The sequence below is a fragment of the Stegastes partitus genome, unplaced genomic scaffold, assembly GCF_000690725.1.
Source record: "Stegastes partitus isolate 25-593 unplaced genomic scaffold, Stegastes_partitus-1.0.2 Scaffold8, whole genome shotgun sequence".
In the NCBI taxonomy this organism is placed as follows: Eukaryota; Metazoa; Chordata; class Actinopteri; family Pomacentridae; genus Stegastes; species Stegastes partitus.
Window position 1 is genome coordinate 655,342 of NW_007577739.1, and position 12,160 is coordinate 667,501.

The window sequence follows — 12,160 nt, forward strand, 5'->3', positions numbered from 1 at the left end:
ATTTTGCCCCATTGTCATGCATTTGTCTTTGTCGCTCCCTCCCATTCCTCATACTGGTCTCCTGTGCACTTGATCACAGTCTGCTCATTTGTAGGCTGAGGCGGTGTGTTGGCCTATATGGTTCTGCTTTTAGCCCTTTTCATGTAGTTCTTTTTTTTAGACAGTTTTTTTGTGGTGGATATTGATAACATGCAGGATTTTGTGCTGTGGAGTGCCTCAAGGGTCCGTTCTTGGCCCAATTAGTTTCTATTTAATTTAATATACATACTGCATATATTTGCGAGGACTTAATGTTTTTAATGCAGGTCTTAAAAAGCTGGAGGTGTAAAATACAAAACACTTACTACTGCCATTCCACCATGACCTTCAGCTCCCTTCAGCTAGATGGTCTCCAGTTTTACAAGCCAGTCAAAATTGTAGAACTTCCAAAGCTGAGGGACATCCAGAGGTAGTGGAAACTTAAATACCGATTTGAAACCCATAAACAGGACTTCATGGGTCACTGTGCTTCATTGTACCCTGAGTACGACCAGCTTTTACCCCCTTTTTGCTTCTCAACTGCTCTCTGTGCTCACAAATACTGCAGTTTAATACAGATGAATTCCCTATAAAGTTGTTTTCATTTTTCTGTTTCTGTTGTCAGATGACATGAATATGAAATAGTGACTGAAATACATTTAGAACAGGACGGAAATCTTTGCAGAAATTGGAGCTAAAAACATTCTGGAAACTTTCTTTAATATCCTGAGAAGGGACACAATATGAGTACATGTGTAAATAGAATATAACTTTTATTCTTATCCTAAAAGCTACTGCTATGATTCCATTATGAAGCCAGCACTTAGCTGAACACAAAGACTGGAACCAGGAGGAAACAGCTCGTGGCTCAACTGCCGGACTGAGTAATGCAAACTGTTTCACCCCTTTTGTAATCGTTATGAGAGGCCAAACTAACTATCTGATGGTTGTAGTTGTCTGTTTAATAGAAACATGAGAGGGACATCAGTCTTCTTATCTCCTAAACCTCAGTAGGAAAGCTGATGTTAAACTATACCTTCAATCTTTAACGTTAAATTTTACAGGAGTCTGAGTGTCTCCTTTGAATTTATTAAGAAACTTTTGCAAAAGTTATTCCAAGTGATAAATATTTAATTTTCCAAGGTTAGTCAGACATATTCTATCTTTTGAAAGCATAGATGAATGAATCCGTACTTTTGTCTTCACGACTTCAACGTTTATTTTAATTCAATATAGTCTTGCCTCAGCTAATGAGCTGTAGAAGATTTAAATACTGCAGCACATATTACAAGACAAAGTACAACTCAAAGTGGAACTGTGCTGCTTTGTCTGTCTCTAGAGTTTAGAATTCAATAAAACGTTTTAGTTATTACCTGTCAGGCTCTTCCCAGTGAAGCCCCCTGAGCTTAATGTTGTGTTGCTCTAATGTTTGCTGCTTTCCTTCCTGTTTGACTTTTAACACTTACTGTTCTGAGAAGTGCCGTATGAATACATCTTTTCTTCTGTTCTGACTTGGTTCAGGTGGAGAAGATCGACTGGAGCACATGGACGTGTGTCCTGGGAACGTCTGTTGAGGGCATCTGGCCTGTGATCAGTGAGGTCACTGAGGTGACCGCTGCCTGCCTTAGTAATGACCGGAAGGTGCTCGCGACAGGAGACGACCTGGGATACGTCAAGCTCTTCAGATACCCTGTCAAGGTTTGACACAGCGCACAATTCTCAGTGTTATCGTTCGAACATCTCATGACTTAAGGCGTTAAGATTTATGCAAATGTTATGCAAATTCTGGCCTAATGTCACATGTGTTAAATAAATATTGTTCGTCTCCCCCAGGGGAAATATGCAAAGTTCAAACGCTATGTGGCTCACAGCACACATGTTACTAATGTGCGATGGACCCACGACGACAGCCTCTTGGTGACGGTCGGCGGGGGTGACACGTGCCTCATGATTTGGGCCCACGAGCCCGAGGGCCACCGGGAATTCAAACAGTGCGACAGCGAGGAGTCGGATATTGAGAGCGAGGACGACGGAGGCAAGAGATTAAATCCTTCTTTTATGTGCCAAAGCCTTTCTGCCGCTGACATGGAAATAATCACTCGTCTCTTTCACCAGGTTACGACAGCGACGTGACGAGGGAGAACGAGATCAACTACACCATCAAGGCCTTATCCACCAACATGCGACCAATGACGGGCGTGAAACCCCACTTGCAGCTAAAGGAGCCCTCCGTGGACGAAAGGTATTTCACACCGACGCTGTGACGACGGAGCTTTGCGAGACGCTCAGGATGCTCCGAACACAATAACGCTAATCAGGCCTTTGTGTGGAGATGAAGCCAAAGCAGCCTTCTTCAGACAAAATACCTTTTTGTTTTTCCTGCGTGATATTCCCGTCCTGTCCCTGCCTTTTGGAAGTAACTCAGCCTTTTCTGCTCTTCTTTCTTTCTTTAATGGCTGTCCATCTGTCATTATCCTGCTTCGTTCTTTAATTCCACTTGAAGACAAGGGGTAGTCAGGTAAGTTCTTGTGATCATATGTGGTGATTGTGCAAAAAAATAAAAAATAAATAAAGCAGTCGGCAAAATATGTATACCTACAATAAGGAACTAAACGAGGCTTACGTGGCTGAAGCATGTTTTATAGTCTGTGGCGTAGATGAGGTGTACTGATATGGTCACTGTATAGCTTTAACAGTTTTGCACAAGGTATTAAATGATTGAGAAGGAATTTATTCTCTTTGCAAAATATAAATACCTGATGTCAAATGTGTCCTCATAAAATTCTTTACTATAGCGGTACCGTTGTTGTTTTTTTCTAAACAAATTAATCTCCTGTTTTGGGTGAAGTTAAATTGGAGCCTGAATGTAATTTGCTTTATGACACATTATCGAAACGTGTTTTTAACTTCAGTGACTCAGATAAAATGGTGTGATTATAGGTTTAATTTGCACCTCGAAGCAGAAAAATACTGATAATTTACACACCTTATGACATTATCTCCATTTTAAAGAACTGTTGTTTATCTGTTTAAGTTACAAGCATCGTGAAAGTTTTTAGAATTATAACACCTCCTGGGACTTACAGTGCTTCCGATTTATTGATTTCCAGATATTTGTTTTTTAACAATAAGCATCCGCAGAGCATCTTCTGAGCAGCAGTTGTCATAGTAATGGACTTTGGTTGCCATGGATACGCAATGGCGCTGACTCTTGTATTTTATGTCCTCAGTGGCTGAGGTGTTGTGTTACGTGTGTGTCCGCCGGGCAGCAGCGAGCGCCGCTGTGGGAAAACCTTTCTCTAATTCTTGTTTTTTTTTTTTCTTTGTTATTGCCGCCATGAAGAGGGTCGAGGTAAGATTCTCACTGTGTTCCGTTATCGTCTCAGCGATGTCACTTTTAGATTTGATGTGAAGAGTTAAGTGTCTTCGTGTGCCTCTTTTAGACACCTGATAGTGTTTCCCCTTTCACACCGTGTCTTGACTGTAAAAGAAGGTCAGGGTAATAGTTTGCACACTCCATACAGTCTTTGCATTATTTATTGTTTTCCGTGCAGTCGCTTTGAAACTCTTGGTGATTAAGGACCTACTTTTTTTAGTCCCAGAGAAAGCTGTTGTTTAGATTGATTGGCGTATTGATTGACTGAAGATGTGCTAGAATAACAAAGGTCTCAGGTTACTTAACTCTTAGCTTTCCTTTTTTCTTTATTTTACAGTTGATCATTTATATTCAGATTCAGATTCAGATAGAACTTTATTGATCCTTTGGTAGGGCACCTCAGGGACATTGTTGTTCTAGAAACAGCACAACACCGACAAATACGATAGCACATGTCAGTAAAGAAAAAGAAGCAGTAGACAAGGAAACAAACTGTTAGGAAGAACATCAGCATGGTTTATTAATAATAATAATGATAAGAAGAAGAAGAAAAATATCGATAATAATAATATGCTATATAATATGTATTTCCACTTATGCTCTCTATAGACAAAAATAAAAACCTTTAAAACCTCAAAAAACGTTTTTACAATCTGAATTTTCGTTGCTTTTGAGATCAACTATTGGCTATTAATGCAGACAGTGTAACATCCACATAAATCTGAACCAGTCATCAGCAGCTCCTCCTCATCCCTGTTTGTGTTTCAGGCCTCCTGTCAGCAGAGCGCTGCCACAGCCAGAGAAGCTGCAGACCAACAATGTTGGCAAAAAGAAGAGACCTATTGAGGTAGGCACAACCTCACGTCGTCACCAAAACGCAGCAGACAAGTCGAGACGATGATGAACTTTATGTAAGCAGAAGGAGGGGGGCTTGTCTCTGTCAGAGGAAGCAGATGATTCAAAATGCTGGTTCCTAATGTGATTATTTCAGCCGAAGACGCTGTGTGCTCCTCCTCTGCCCAGACAGCCTCTCTGGGGACTATGACGTCGCCGTAATCGAATAATGACGTTCTTCAGGCGGCAACTGGCTCTTAGTTGTCATGGCGTTAACCTTTCTGACTTTCAGACCATCTTTTTTTTTTCTTTTTTCTACTCCCACAGGACCTTGTGTTGGAGCTGGTGTTTGGTTACCGTGGCAATGACTGCCGCAATAACGTGCACTACCTGAACGAGGGGTCGGACATCATCTACCACACGGCCTCGGTCGGCATCGTCCTCAACTTGACAACCTGTGAGTAGACGGAGGGAAGCTCGCAGTATTCACGTATCAGACAGTATATTCATTTAATGTTTCTGTGCTTTTTTTTGTTTTTTCCAGCCTGCCAAAGTTTCTATGTAGAACACAGTGACGACATTCTGTGCCTGACAATCAATCAACACCCCAAATTCCCCAACGTGGTGGCAACTGGCCAAGTAGGTATGTTTGTGAGAAGTTGACCTCCTGTGTCACCAGCAGCCTCGTTTTTCTTCCCCGTCTCCTGTGTTGTGCTGTGCAGGGGGATTATTGTGCAGACGTCCTCCCCTTACAAGCTGTGCTGCAAAGAAGCTAATTAACCAAACGACTATTTTTGCAAACACCAGTAGCTGCAGTTATGTCACGTATGCTGCTTTTGCCATGCAAAATTTCACAAAGTGTAAAAGACAAACCTTAAAAAGAAAATTCACCTCCAGTAGCTGCATTTCATACGTGTTACTTTAAGAGTTGTGCATCATTTTTCTTGTGAAATATTTAGAAAATAGAGGCTTTTGTTGGAGTCACAGTTGCCGCTGTTGCTCAAAAACCACCAAAAATGGTCAAAAACAAGTTGTTGGTTTTGACAATAAATCCAGTTTTCTTGCTTTACAGGTGATACTGGTGACATGTCAGGTAAGAATATCTTTAGAGTGAATAAAACAAGAAACAAGCAAACTGTTGAGCAAGCGCTGAGAGAACATGTGTGTGCTGATCATGTGAATTCACTGCCACCTAGTGGGCACTTGTTTGGTAACTTTAGATCAGGACTTTGTAGAACTGTAGAACTTCACAAACCTTTAGAAAACCCACTTGTCCATCATCTACCTGAGACAATATCAATCAAGCTTATCTCTATGTTTGTCATTTCTACTGAGTCAAATCTACTCAGCTTCAGTTTGATTGATATTATCTCAAGCAAACAACAACAAAAAAAATTCTAAAAAAAATCTACAAAAATTGAGTTTTTGCAGATGAACTCCTCAAGTAAACCCATTAAGTATTTTTTTTTTTAGAATTCTGTGGAAATAATGAAGTGTTTTACTGTCATAGAAGCTACGTTTAGACTCAGGTTCTCTTCACCTCCTCTGCTCTTCAGCTACGTCTCCATCTATCCATGTGTGGGACGCCATGACCAAGCAGACGCTGTCGGTGCTGCGCTGTTTCCACTCCGGGGGCGTCTGCTCCGTCAGCTTCAGTGCCACAGGAAAACTCCTGCTGTCTGTGGGCCTGGACCCCGAACACACCGTCACCATCTGGAAGTGGCAGGAAGGTGACGAAAACATATATTCCCTCCCTTTATTTATTTTTCATTTAATGGGGATTTGAATTATTAGATCACACTCTGCTTTGTCTCTCAGGTGCCAAAGTGGCCAGCCGGATCGGTCACACCCAGAGGATCTTTGTGGCCGAGTTTCGGCCCGACTCGGACACGCACTTCGTCTCTGTGGGCATCAAGCACGTGCGTTTCTGGACGTTAGCCGGTCGAGCTTTGCTCAGCAAGAAAGGCGTGCTGAGCACCATAGAGGACGCCCGCATGCAGACCATGCTGTCCGTCGCATTTGGAGCTGTAAGTAGCGCACAACATTTACTTTTTGTTCAAATGTTGAATTGTTTTTATTGAATCTCAAAATGCTGTTTTTTTTCTTATTGCATTTTCAATTTGAATCTGCTAATATTTACATCTGAACTGATTCCCACACTGTCTGCTTAAATGTGCTGTGAACTGTTTGTGCTCGCTCTGCTCTATTAGGCCACTAGATTAGTGCAGATTTGTTTTCTTTTCAGAATAACTTGACATTTACAGGTACCATAAGTGGGGATGTGTGTGTGTGGAAGGAACACATTCTAGTAAGAATAGTGGCCAAAGCTCATACGGGCCCCGTGTTCACTATGTACACCACACTGAGAGACGGCCTCATCGTCACCGGAGGCAAGGAAAGACCGTAAGTGCTTCTCTGTTCGCTTTATAGTGAGTTTAAATACTGTTTAAAAGAGATATTTTGAACGATGCAATACCTTAGTACAAGATGTTTTATGAATGAATGACACCAGCAACCTAAAGAAGTCACATTTCACAGATATTGTTGATAAAAAAATTCAATTACATAGATTTCGTTGCAGATATGTTTTTGTAGCACACTGATTCATTCACACTGTGCCTTAGTCGGAGCCACATTTTGCCAGGGAAATAGTCTGATGCATATATTTAAAAGCAGCACTAACAATTGCAACGAGCTCAACAAAACAGCGAGGGAGCTGTCAGTCAAGTGCAGCCTGTACGTGCCCACACAGTTGCCAGGAAAAGGTCTAATCAGGCAACAGAAGCAAAACGTTTATGAGGGTGGTATGTAGGTGTGTAGGGGCTTTAACACTGGGTAGAAGAAACTGTGGTCTGTTAATACTAATTCGATTAAATTGCCCACATCTTACATATGATGTAGTGTTTCATATTATGAATCTTTAATTTCCATCATGTGAAGGATGACTTTGTTTTTGTGCTCAGGTCAAAGGAGGGCGGCGCTCTGAAGCTCTGGGACCAGGAGCTGAAACGCTGCAGAGCCTTTCGATTAGAAACCGGACAGATCATCGACTGCGTTCGCTCCGTGTGCAGAGGAAAGGTAACGCAACATGATGCCCGGTTAAGTTATCCAATTATTCAAGCTTCGTTATCGCTTTTTTTGACGTATTTTGCTTCGTGCTGTGCCAGGGGAAGATCCTGGTGGGGACCAGGAACGCAGAGATCATCGAGGTGGGAGAGAAGAACGCGGCGTGCAACATCCTGGTGAACGGACACATGGACGGACCGATATGGGGTTTGGGCACTCATCCCTCCAGAGACGTGTTCCTGTCTGCCGCGGAGGACGGAACCGTTCGTCTGTGGGACATCCCCGAAAAGGTCAGGAGCTCGGTTCATCGTATTTCCATCATCTCATCGAGTTAATTTCAACAGTGAACATTCTAATTAAGTGCTGGTCTTTGCATGGTCTTGTGGGGAAACAGAAGATGCTGAACAAGGTGAACCTGGGCCATCCTGCGTGCACCATCAGCTACAGTCCTGAGGGAGACATGGTGGCGATCGGCATGAAGAACGGAGAGTTCATCATCCTGCTGGTAGCCTCGCTCAAAATCTGGGGCAAAAAAAGGGACCGACGCTCTCCTATTCAAGACATCAGGTAGCGACTGTAGACTTGTGGCACTTTAGATATAACTGAGTTCCCTGGCATATGGGAGCTTAACTTTTGTTAACTATGTGATTGGCGTGTCTGTCTGTCCTCACGTATATGTTAATTGTAGTTTTTTCGGAGGGAGCTGATGAATTATTTCTACTCTGCAACAGCTGTTGAGTGAATAATCAGCTTTTTGTTTGCAGGATTATAGGTGAATTTGGTGGGAGGTGTGGATTAAAGAGCCCATATGCTCATTTACAGGTTTATGAATTAATTTTTGGGATCTGCCAGAATAGGTTTACACGCTTTATATAAAAAGTTTTTTCCCCTCAAAAAACAAAATAAAGGAGTTTAGCTGAACTTGTGGTCAGTTAAATTGTAGTAGATTGAATAAAATATATAAAATAGAAAACCTCAGACTTGATATGTATCCTAAGAGACGACATTTCGTTGAATCCTGAGAGAACGCTGCTGTTTTTAACACCACGCCTCTGCTTCACAGGTTCAGTCCAAACTCCCGTTACTTGGCCGTGGGCTCCACTGAGTGCGCCGTCGACTTCTACGACCTGACGCTCGGCCCACAGCTGAACCGCATCAACTGCTGCAGGGACATCCCCAGCTTCGTGATGCAGATGGACTTCTCTGCAGACAGCACTTACGTCCAGGTAGGAACTCTGTTAGGTTTTACCAGGGAAGGGGGGAGGGGAATCACATCACCGGCACTCATTAACCTGCAATGTCTTGAAACAGATTTCCACAGGTGCTTACAAACGGCTGGTGTACGAGGTGCCGTCTGGGAAGCAGGTCACAGAACAGACTCACATCGACAGGATTACCTGGGCCACCTGGACAAGGTGAGCGGTACACTGTGAAAAGAAAAATAAATAAACTGTGGCAGCAAGGGTGCCAGAAAAAAGTGGTGTTGAAAAACTACTTGAAAATAATGTTGTTGGATTTTAGAAAAATTTAAATACCGTAAAAATACTATAAGTCAAAAGAACATTTGTACTTCAGAATCTCTTTATTGTCATCGTACAAGAAAGCACAAAAAACTCTGAGTTAGCAGCTCTCGTAGGCAGTGCAAAAACAACAGGACAGAAAGTGCACAAGGCATAGTTTAAACATTTGAAAACGACTGTACAGTTCACAAAAAAATAGAATATAGAATAAAAAATATGAACAGATAATAAAAAATAAAGAACAACCGGGATATTGCGTTCAAGAAATGATTGCACCTGGTGTATGAACAGAGATTTTTCTACTTCACACTGAAGAATGATTTTTGGGAATTTGCGGCGTTCAGAACAACGACAGCTTCTGGGTAGAAACTGTTCTTTGGTCTGTTGTGTCCATGCTCACAGTGTGCTGGACACTAACTGTCGTTGTCGTCTTTTCAGTGTCCTTGGGGACGAGGTCGTGGGGATCTGGTCCCGTAACACCGACAAAGCAGACGTCACCTGTGCCTGCGTGTCCCACTCGGGCCTTAACATCGTCACAGGCGATGACTTTGGGATGGTAAAGCTGTTTGACTTTCCCTGTCCAGAGAAGTTTGTAAGTATCACTGTATACTATTACCTTTTATTACCAATGTTTGATCCGTTAGTACAGTAATATCAGCGCTATTGCTGTTTCTCTGACGTCTATTGTACTGTGACATAAGCGTCTCTGCCTCACTTGGCTGATCTTAAAGCCACTTTGTGTGTTTGATGCCCCCCAGTGGTAGCATCAAGAAACAACACAGCAACACCGTCCCCTCTTCTCATTTCTCAGTTTTTACATCCTTTTACTTCCTCCCACCAAAGATGCAAGTGGAGGCGGTGAGGACAAGACACGAGGAGAGAGGAGGCACTTAACAAAATAAAACATCCTCAGACTGTCTTGATTGTCATTGCACCAAAACACAAGCATGAATCTGGCAACGAAATGTCGTTGCTTGGCTACTGGAGGACACAGAAGTGGAGCTTGTGAGGCAGTGACTCGTTGATAAATACTGTAAACATATAAATATAAATATATATACATATATATATATAAAGAAAAACTAGTGCAATAGGAAAAGAGCTGAATACAAACAGTATAGAAATAACAGTGTATTGTCAAAAAATATAAGGAGCATAAACATAAACAGAATAAAAAGAACTGTCAGAATATATATATGAAATATTGCACCTTAACTAATTAGCAGCAGTGACTAAAATACTGTACAGATCCTTTCTTCAAAGCTGCTGTTTTAAAGCAACATCGCTTAAATACGACACAACTACATCATGTGTCGATTGTTTTCTTCCAGTCTATCATTTATTTGATGATTTCTGTCACATCAGCAGAACAGAAACAACTTCCTGTACACTGTACGTCTTATTTACTTACAATTAAAAACACAACACGGCAGATTGTGACAAGAATGTGGGGACGCTCTACACATTTAACACACATGTATGATCATGTAGGTATAACAGAGCGTGACACACTGCTACACATACCATGCAAGTAAAGAGTGATATATAACTGTACATACTTCCTTCCCTCTGTTTGTCGAGCCCTCTGTGAAGAACTGCTCTCTCTTCACTTCTTAAAATGCATTTTAGGAATTGAGAAATCCTTAAAGATGCCATGCTAGGATTGATTTTAAAGTCACAGGCAGGAGGATGGAGGATAGAGGAAACAGTGACATGAGGGGGCTCCAGACTGTGCACTGATTACACATATTTTCACCAAAAACATCTTTTAACATTTATTTTGATATCACAACATGTTCAGCCTGCGATCTACATTGTTGTATTATTATAATACATGTGTTTGTGCTTCAACCAGACAAATCCTTTGACAGTAGTAACTTCACTGACGTGCTTGTGATCTACTTCAGGCCAAACACAAACGCTTTCTGGGCCATTCTGCTCATCTGACAAATGTCCGCTTCACAAACGGAGATCGCTTTGTTGTGAGCGCCGGCGGAGACGACAGAAGGTACGACCGAGGCTTTAAATAACAGCACGGTTCACAAATGACATGACGACTCAGTGTGAAGTGATGCGTCCTTTTCCTTCCTGTGTGTTCTCCCCCCTGCAGCCTCTTTGTGTGGAGGTGCGTCCACACTCCGCACTGAGGATCGCGCTCACACCGTCCCGCCTCGGAGAGTCCGGGCATCTCCTGGCAGGGCGGACACACCCAAAAGATGCATTTAGACGACGACGAGGACGACGACGGACCTGGCAGCTTGTAAATGACTTAAAAGTGGTGATTCGACTTACTGCCTCAAAACTAGGTGCATGCATGTGTGCAAGGCTCATTCCTGATTGTGAAAACAGGTGGAGGGCAAACGGCCCTGCTCTCATGACGTCACACATTCATTAAGAAGAAGAAAAAACAACACATCTGTGCATATCATTTCCGTGACGGATTCTTTTTTTTTTTAAATGAGCTTATCTGTGTACATGTCCCAAATGGCAGTTTTGCCAAGTGTTGGCAGGCCTCTGAAGTTGTGTTACTGACAATGCCATTTTTTAAAACATGTAGCAAACAGAGCTGATTAGCCTTAATCTGAGTGTTTATGAAGGTTGGGATTCTTTTTGTATCGTTTCACTTTTTATTTTGGATCATGTGGTCATTTGTTCGTTCTATTTTTACTGGTAATTCCAAATCCTGTGGCCTTCCTCCTGAATGTAACATCCACTGTTATGTTCTGGATGTCAGCATGCCAAAGCATACTATGCACTGTACACCTGACCTGGTCACTGTGTCGCCCTGGTGGTTCATTTATGATTTACGTGGTTGTGTTGTTCGACTGGTTGACCTCAAACCTCCCTCAGCAGTGTTCCCCTCATGACATATTAACGTGCGCGTACGCGTTTGAGGATTCGTTTCGTGGTCCGTGGGTGTGCATGGCTTATCGAAAGACAATCTGTCCGAACCAAAATCCTCAGAAAACAAAAGAGAACAGCTGTAAATTGATGTTTCAATGCACTGTTTGCAATTCTTTGGGTCACTTTTTAGTGTGCTGCTATGATATATTATCGTTGCATTTTCATGGATATGAACGGTGTGACTTTTTTTTTTTTTTCCAACAGTAAGTTAATGTTTTGTGTAATAAGATATATTGCTTAAATGGAATGTCTATCAGAGAAGAGAACATGAAAAAAAGTGCAAAACATTTTGCTCCTTGTATTAAGATGAACTACTAAAAGAAAAAATAATAATGTTGCTGCATATTTTAATTTACATTTCACCAGTGTAAATACCATTTGTAGATATTCTTTTTGTATATTTTTGTGAGATGTTTCTTAAATTCCACTTTAATAAAAAAAA

General features: G+C 41.9%; 1 protein-coding gene across 1 annotated transcript in view; it reads left to right on the top strand.

Moving 5' to 3' along the window:
- The window catches only part of eml5 (EMAP like 5), a 42,525-nt gene extending 30,365 nt beyond the window's left edge, over positions 1-12,160 (top strand). Inside the window, exons 25-44 of the mRNA XM_008283063.1 lie at positions 1,540-1,716; positions 1,852-2,053; positions 2,134-2,260; positions 2,522-2,536; positions 3,362-3,370; positions 4,163-4,241; positions 4,556-4,685; positions 4,773-4,871; positions 5,301-5,321; positions 5,785-5,958; positions 6,047-6,255; positions 6,474-6,631; positions 7,192-7,306; positions 7,396-7,584; positions 7,689-7,861; positions 8,358-8,520; positions 8,606-8,709; positions 9,253-9,406; positions 10,722-10,822; positions 10,925-12,160. Of these exons, the coding sequence (XP_008281285.1) occupies positions 1,540-1,716; positions 1,852-2,053; positions 2,134-2,260; positions 2,522-2,536; positions 3,362-3,370; positions 4,163-4,241; positions 4,556-4,685; positions 4,773-4,871; positions 5,301-5,321; positions 5,785-5,958; positions 6,047-6,255; positions 6,474-6,631; positions 7,192-7,306; positions 7,396-7,584; positions 7,689-7,861; positions 8,358-8,520; positions 8,606-8,709; positions 9,253-9,406; positions 10,722-10,822; positions 10,925-10,961 (2,436 nt within the window). The 3' untranslated portion in view covers positions 10,962-12,160. The remainder of the gene's footprint in view (positions 1-1,539; positions 1,717-1,851; positions 2,054-2,133; positions 2,261-2,521; positions 2,537-3,361; positions 3,371-4,162; positions 4,242-4,555; positions 4,686-4,772; positions 4,872-5,300; positions 5,322-5,784; positions 5,959-6,046; positions 6,256-6,473; positions 6,632-7,191; positions 7,307-7,395; positions 7,585-7,688; positions 7,862-8,357; positions 8,521-8,605; positions 8,710-9,252; positions 9,407-10,721; positions 10,823-10,924) is intronic.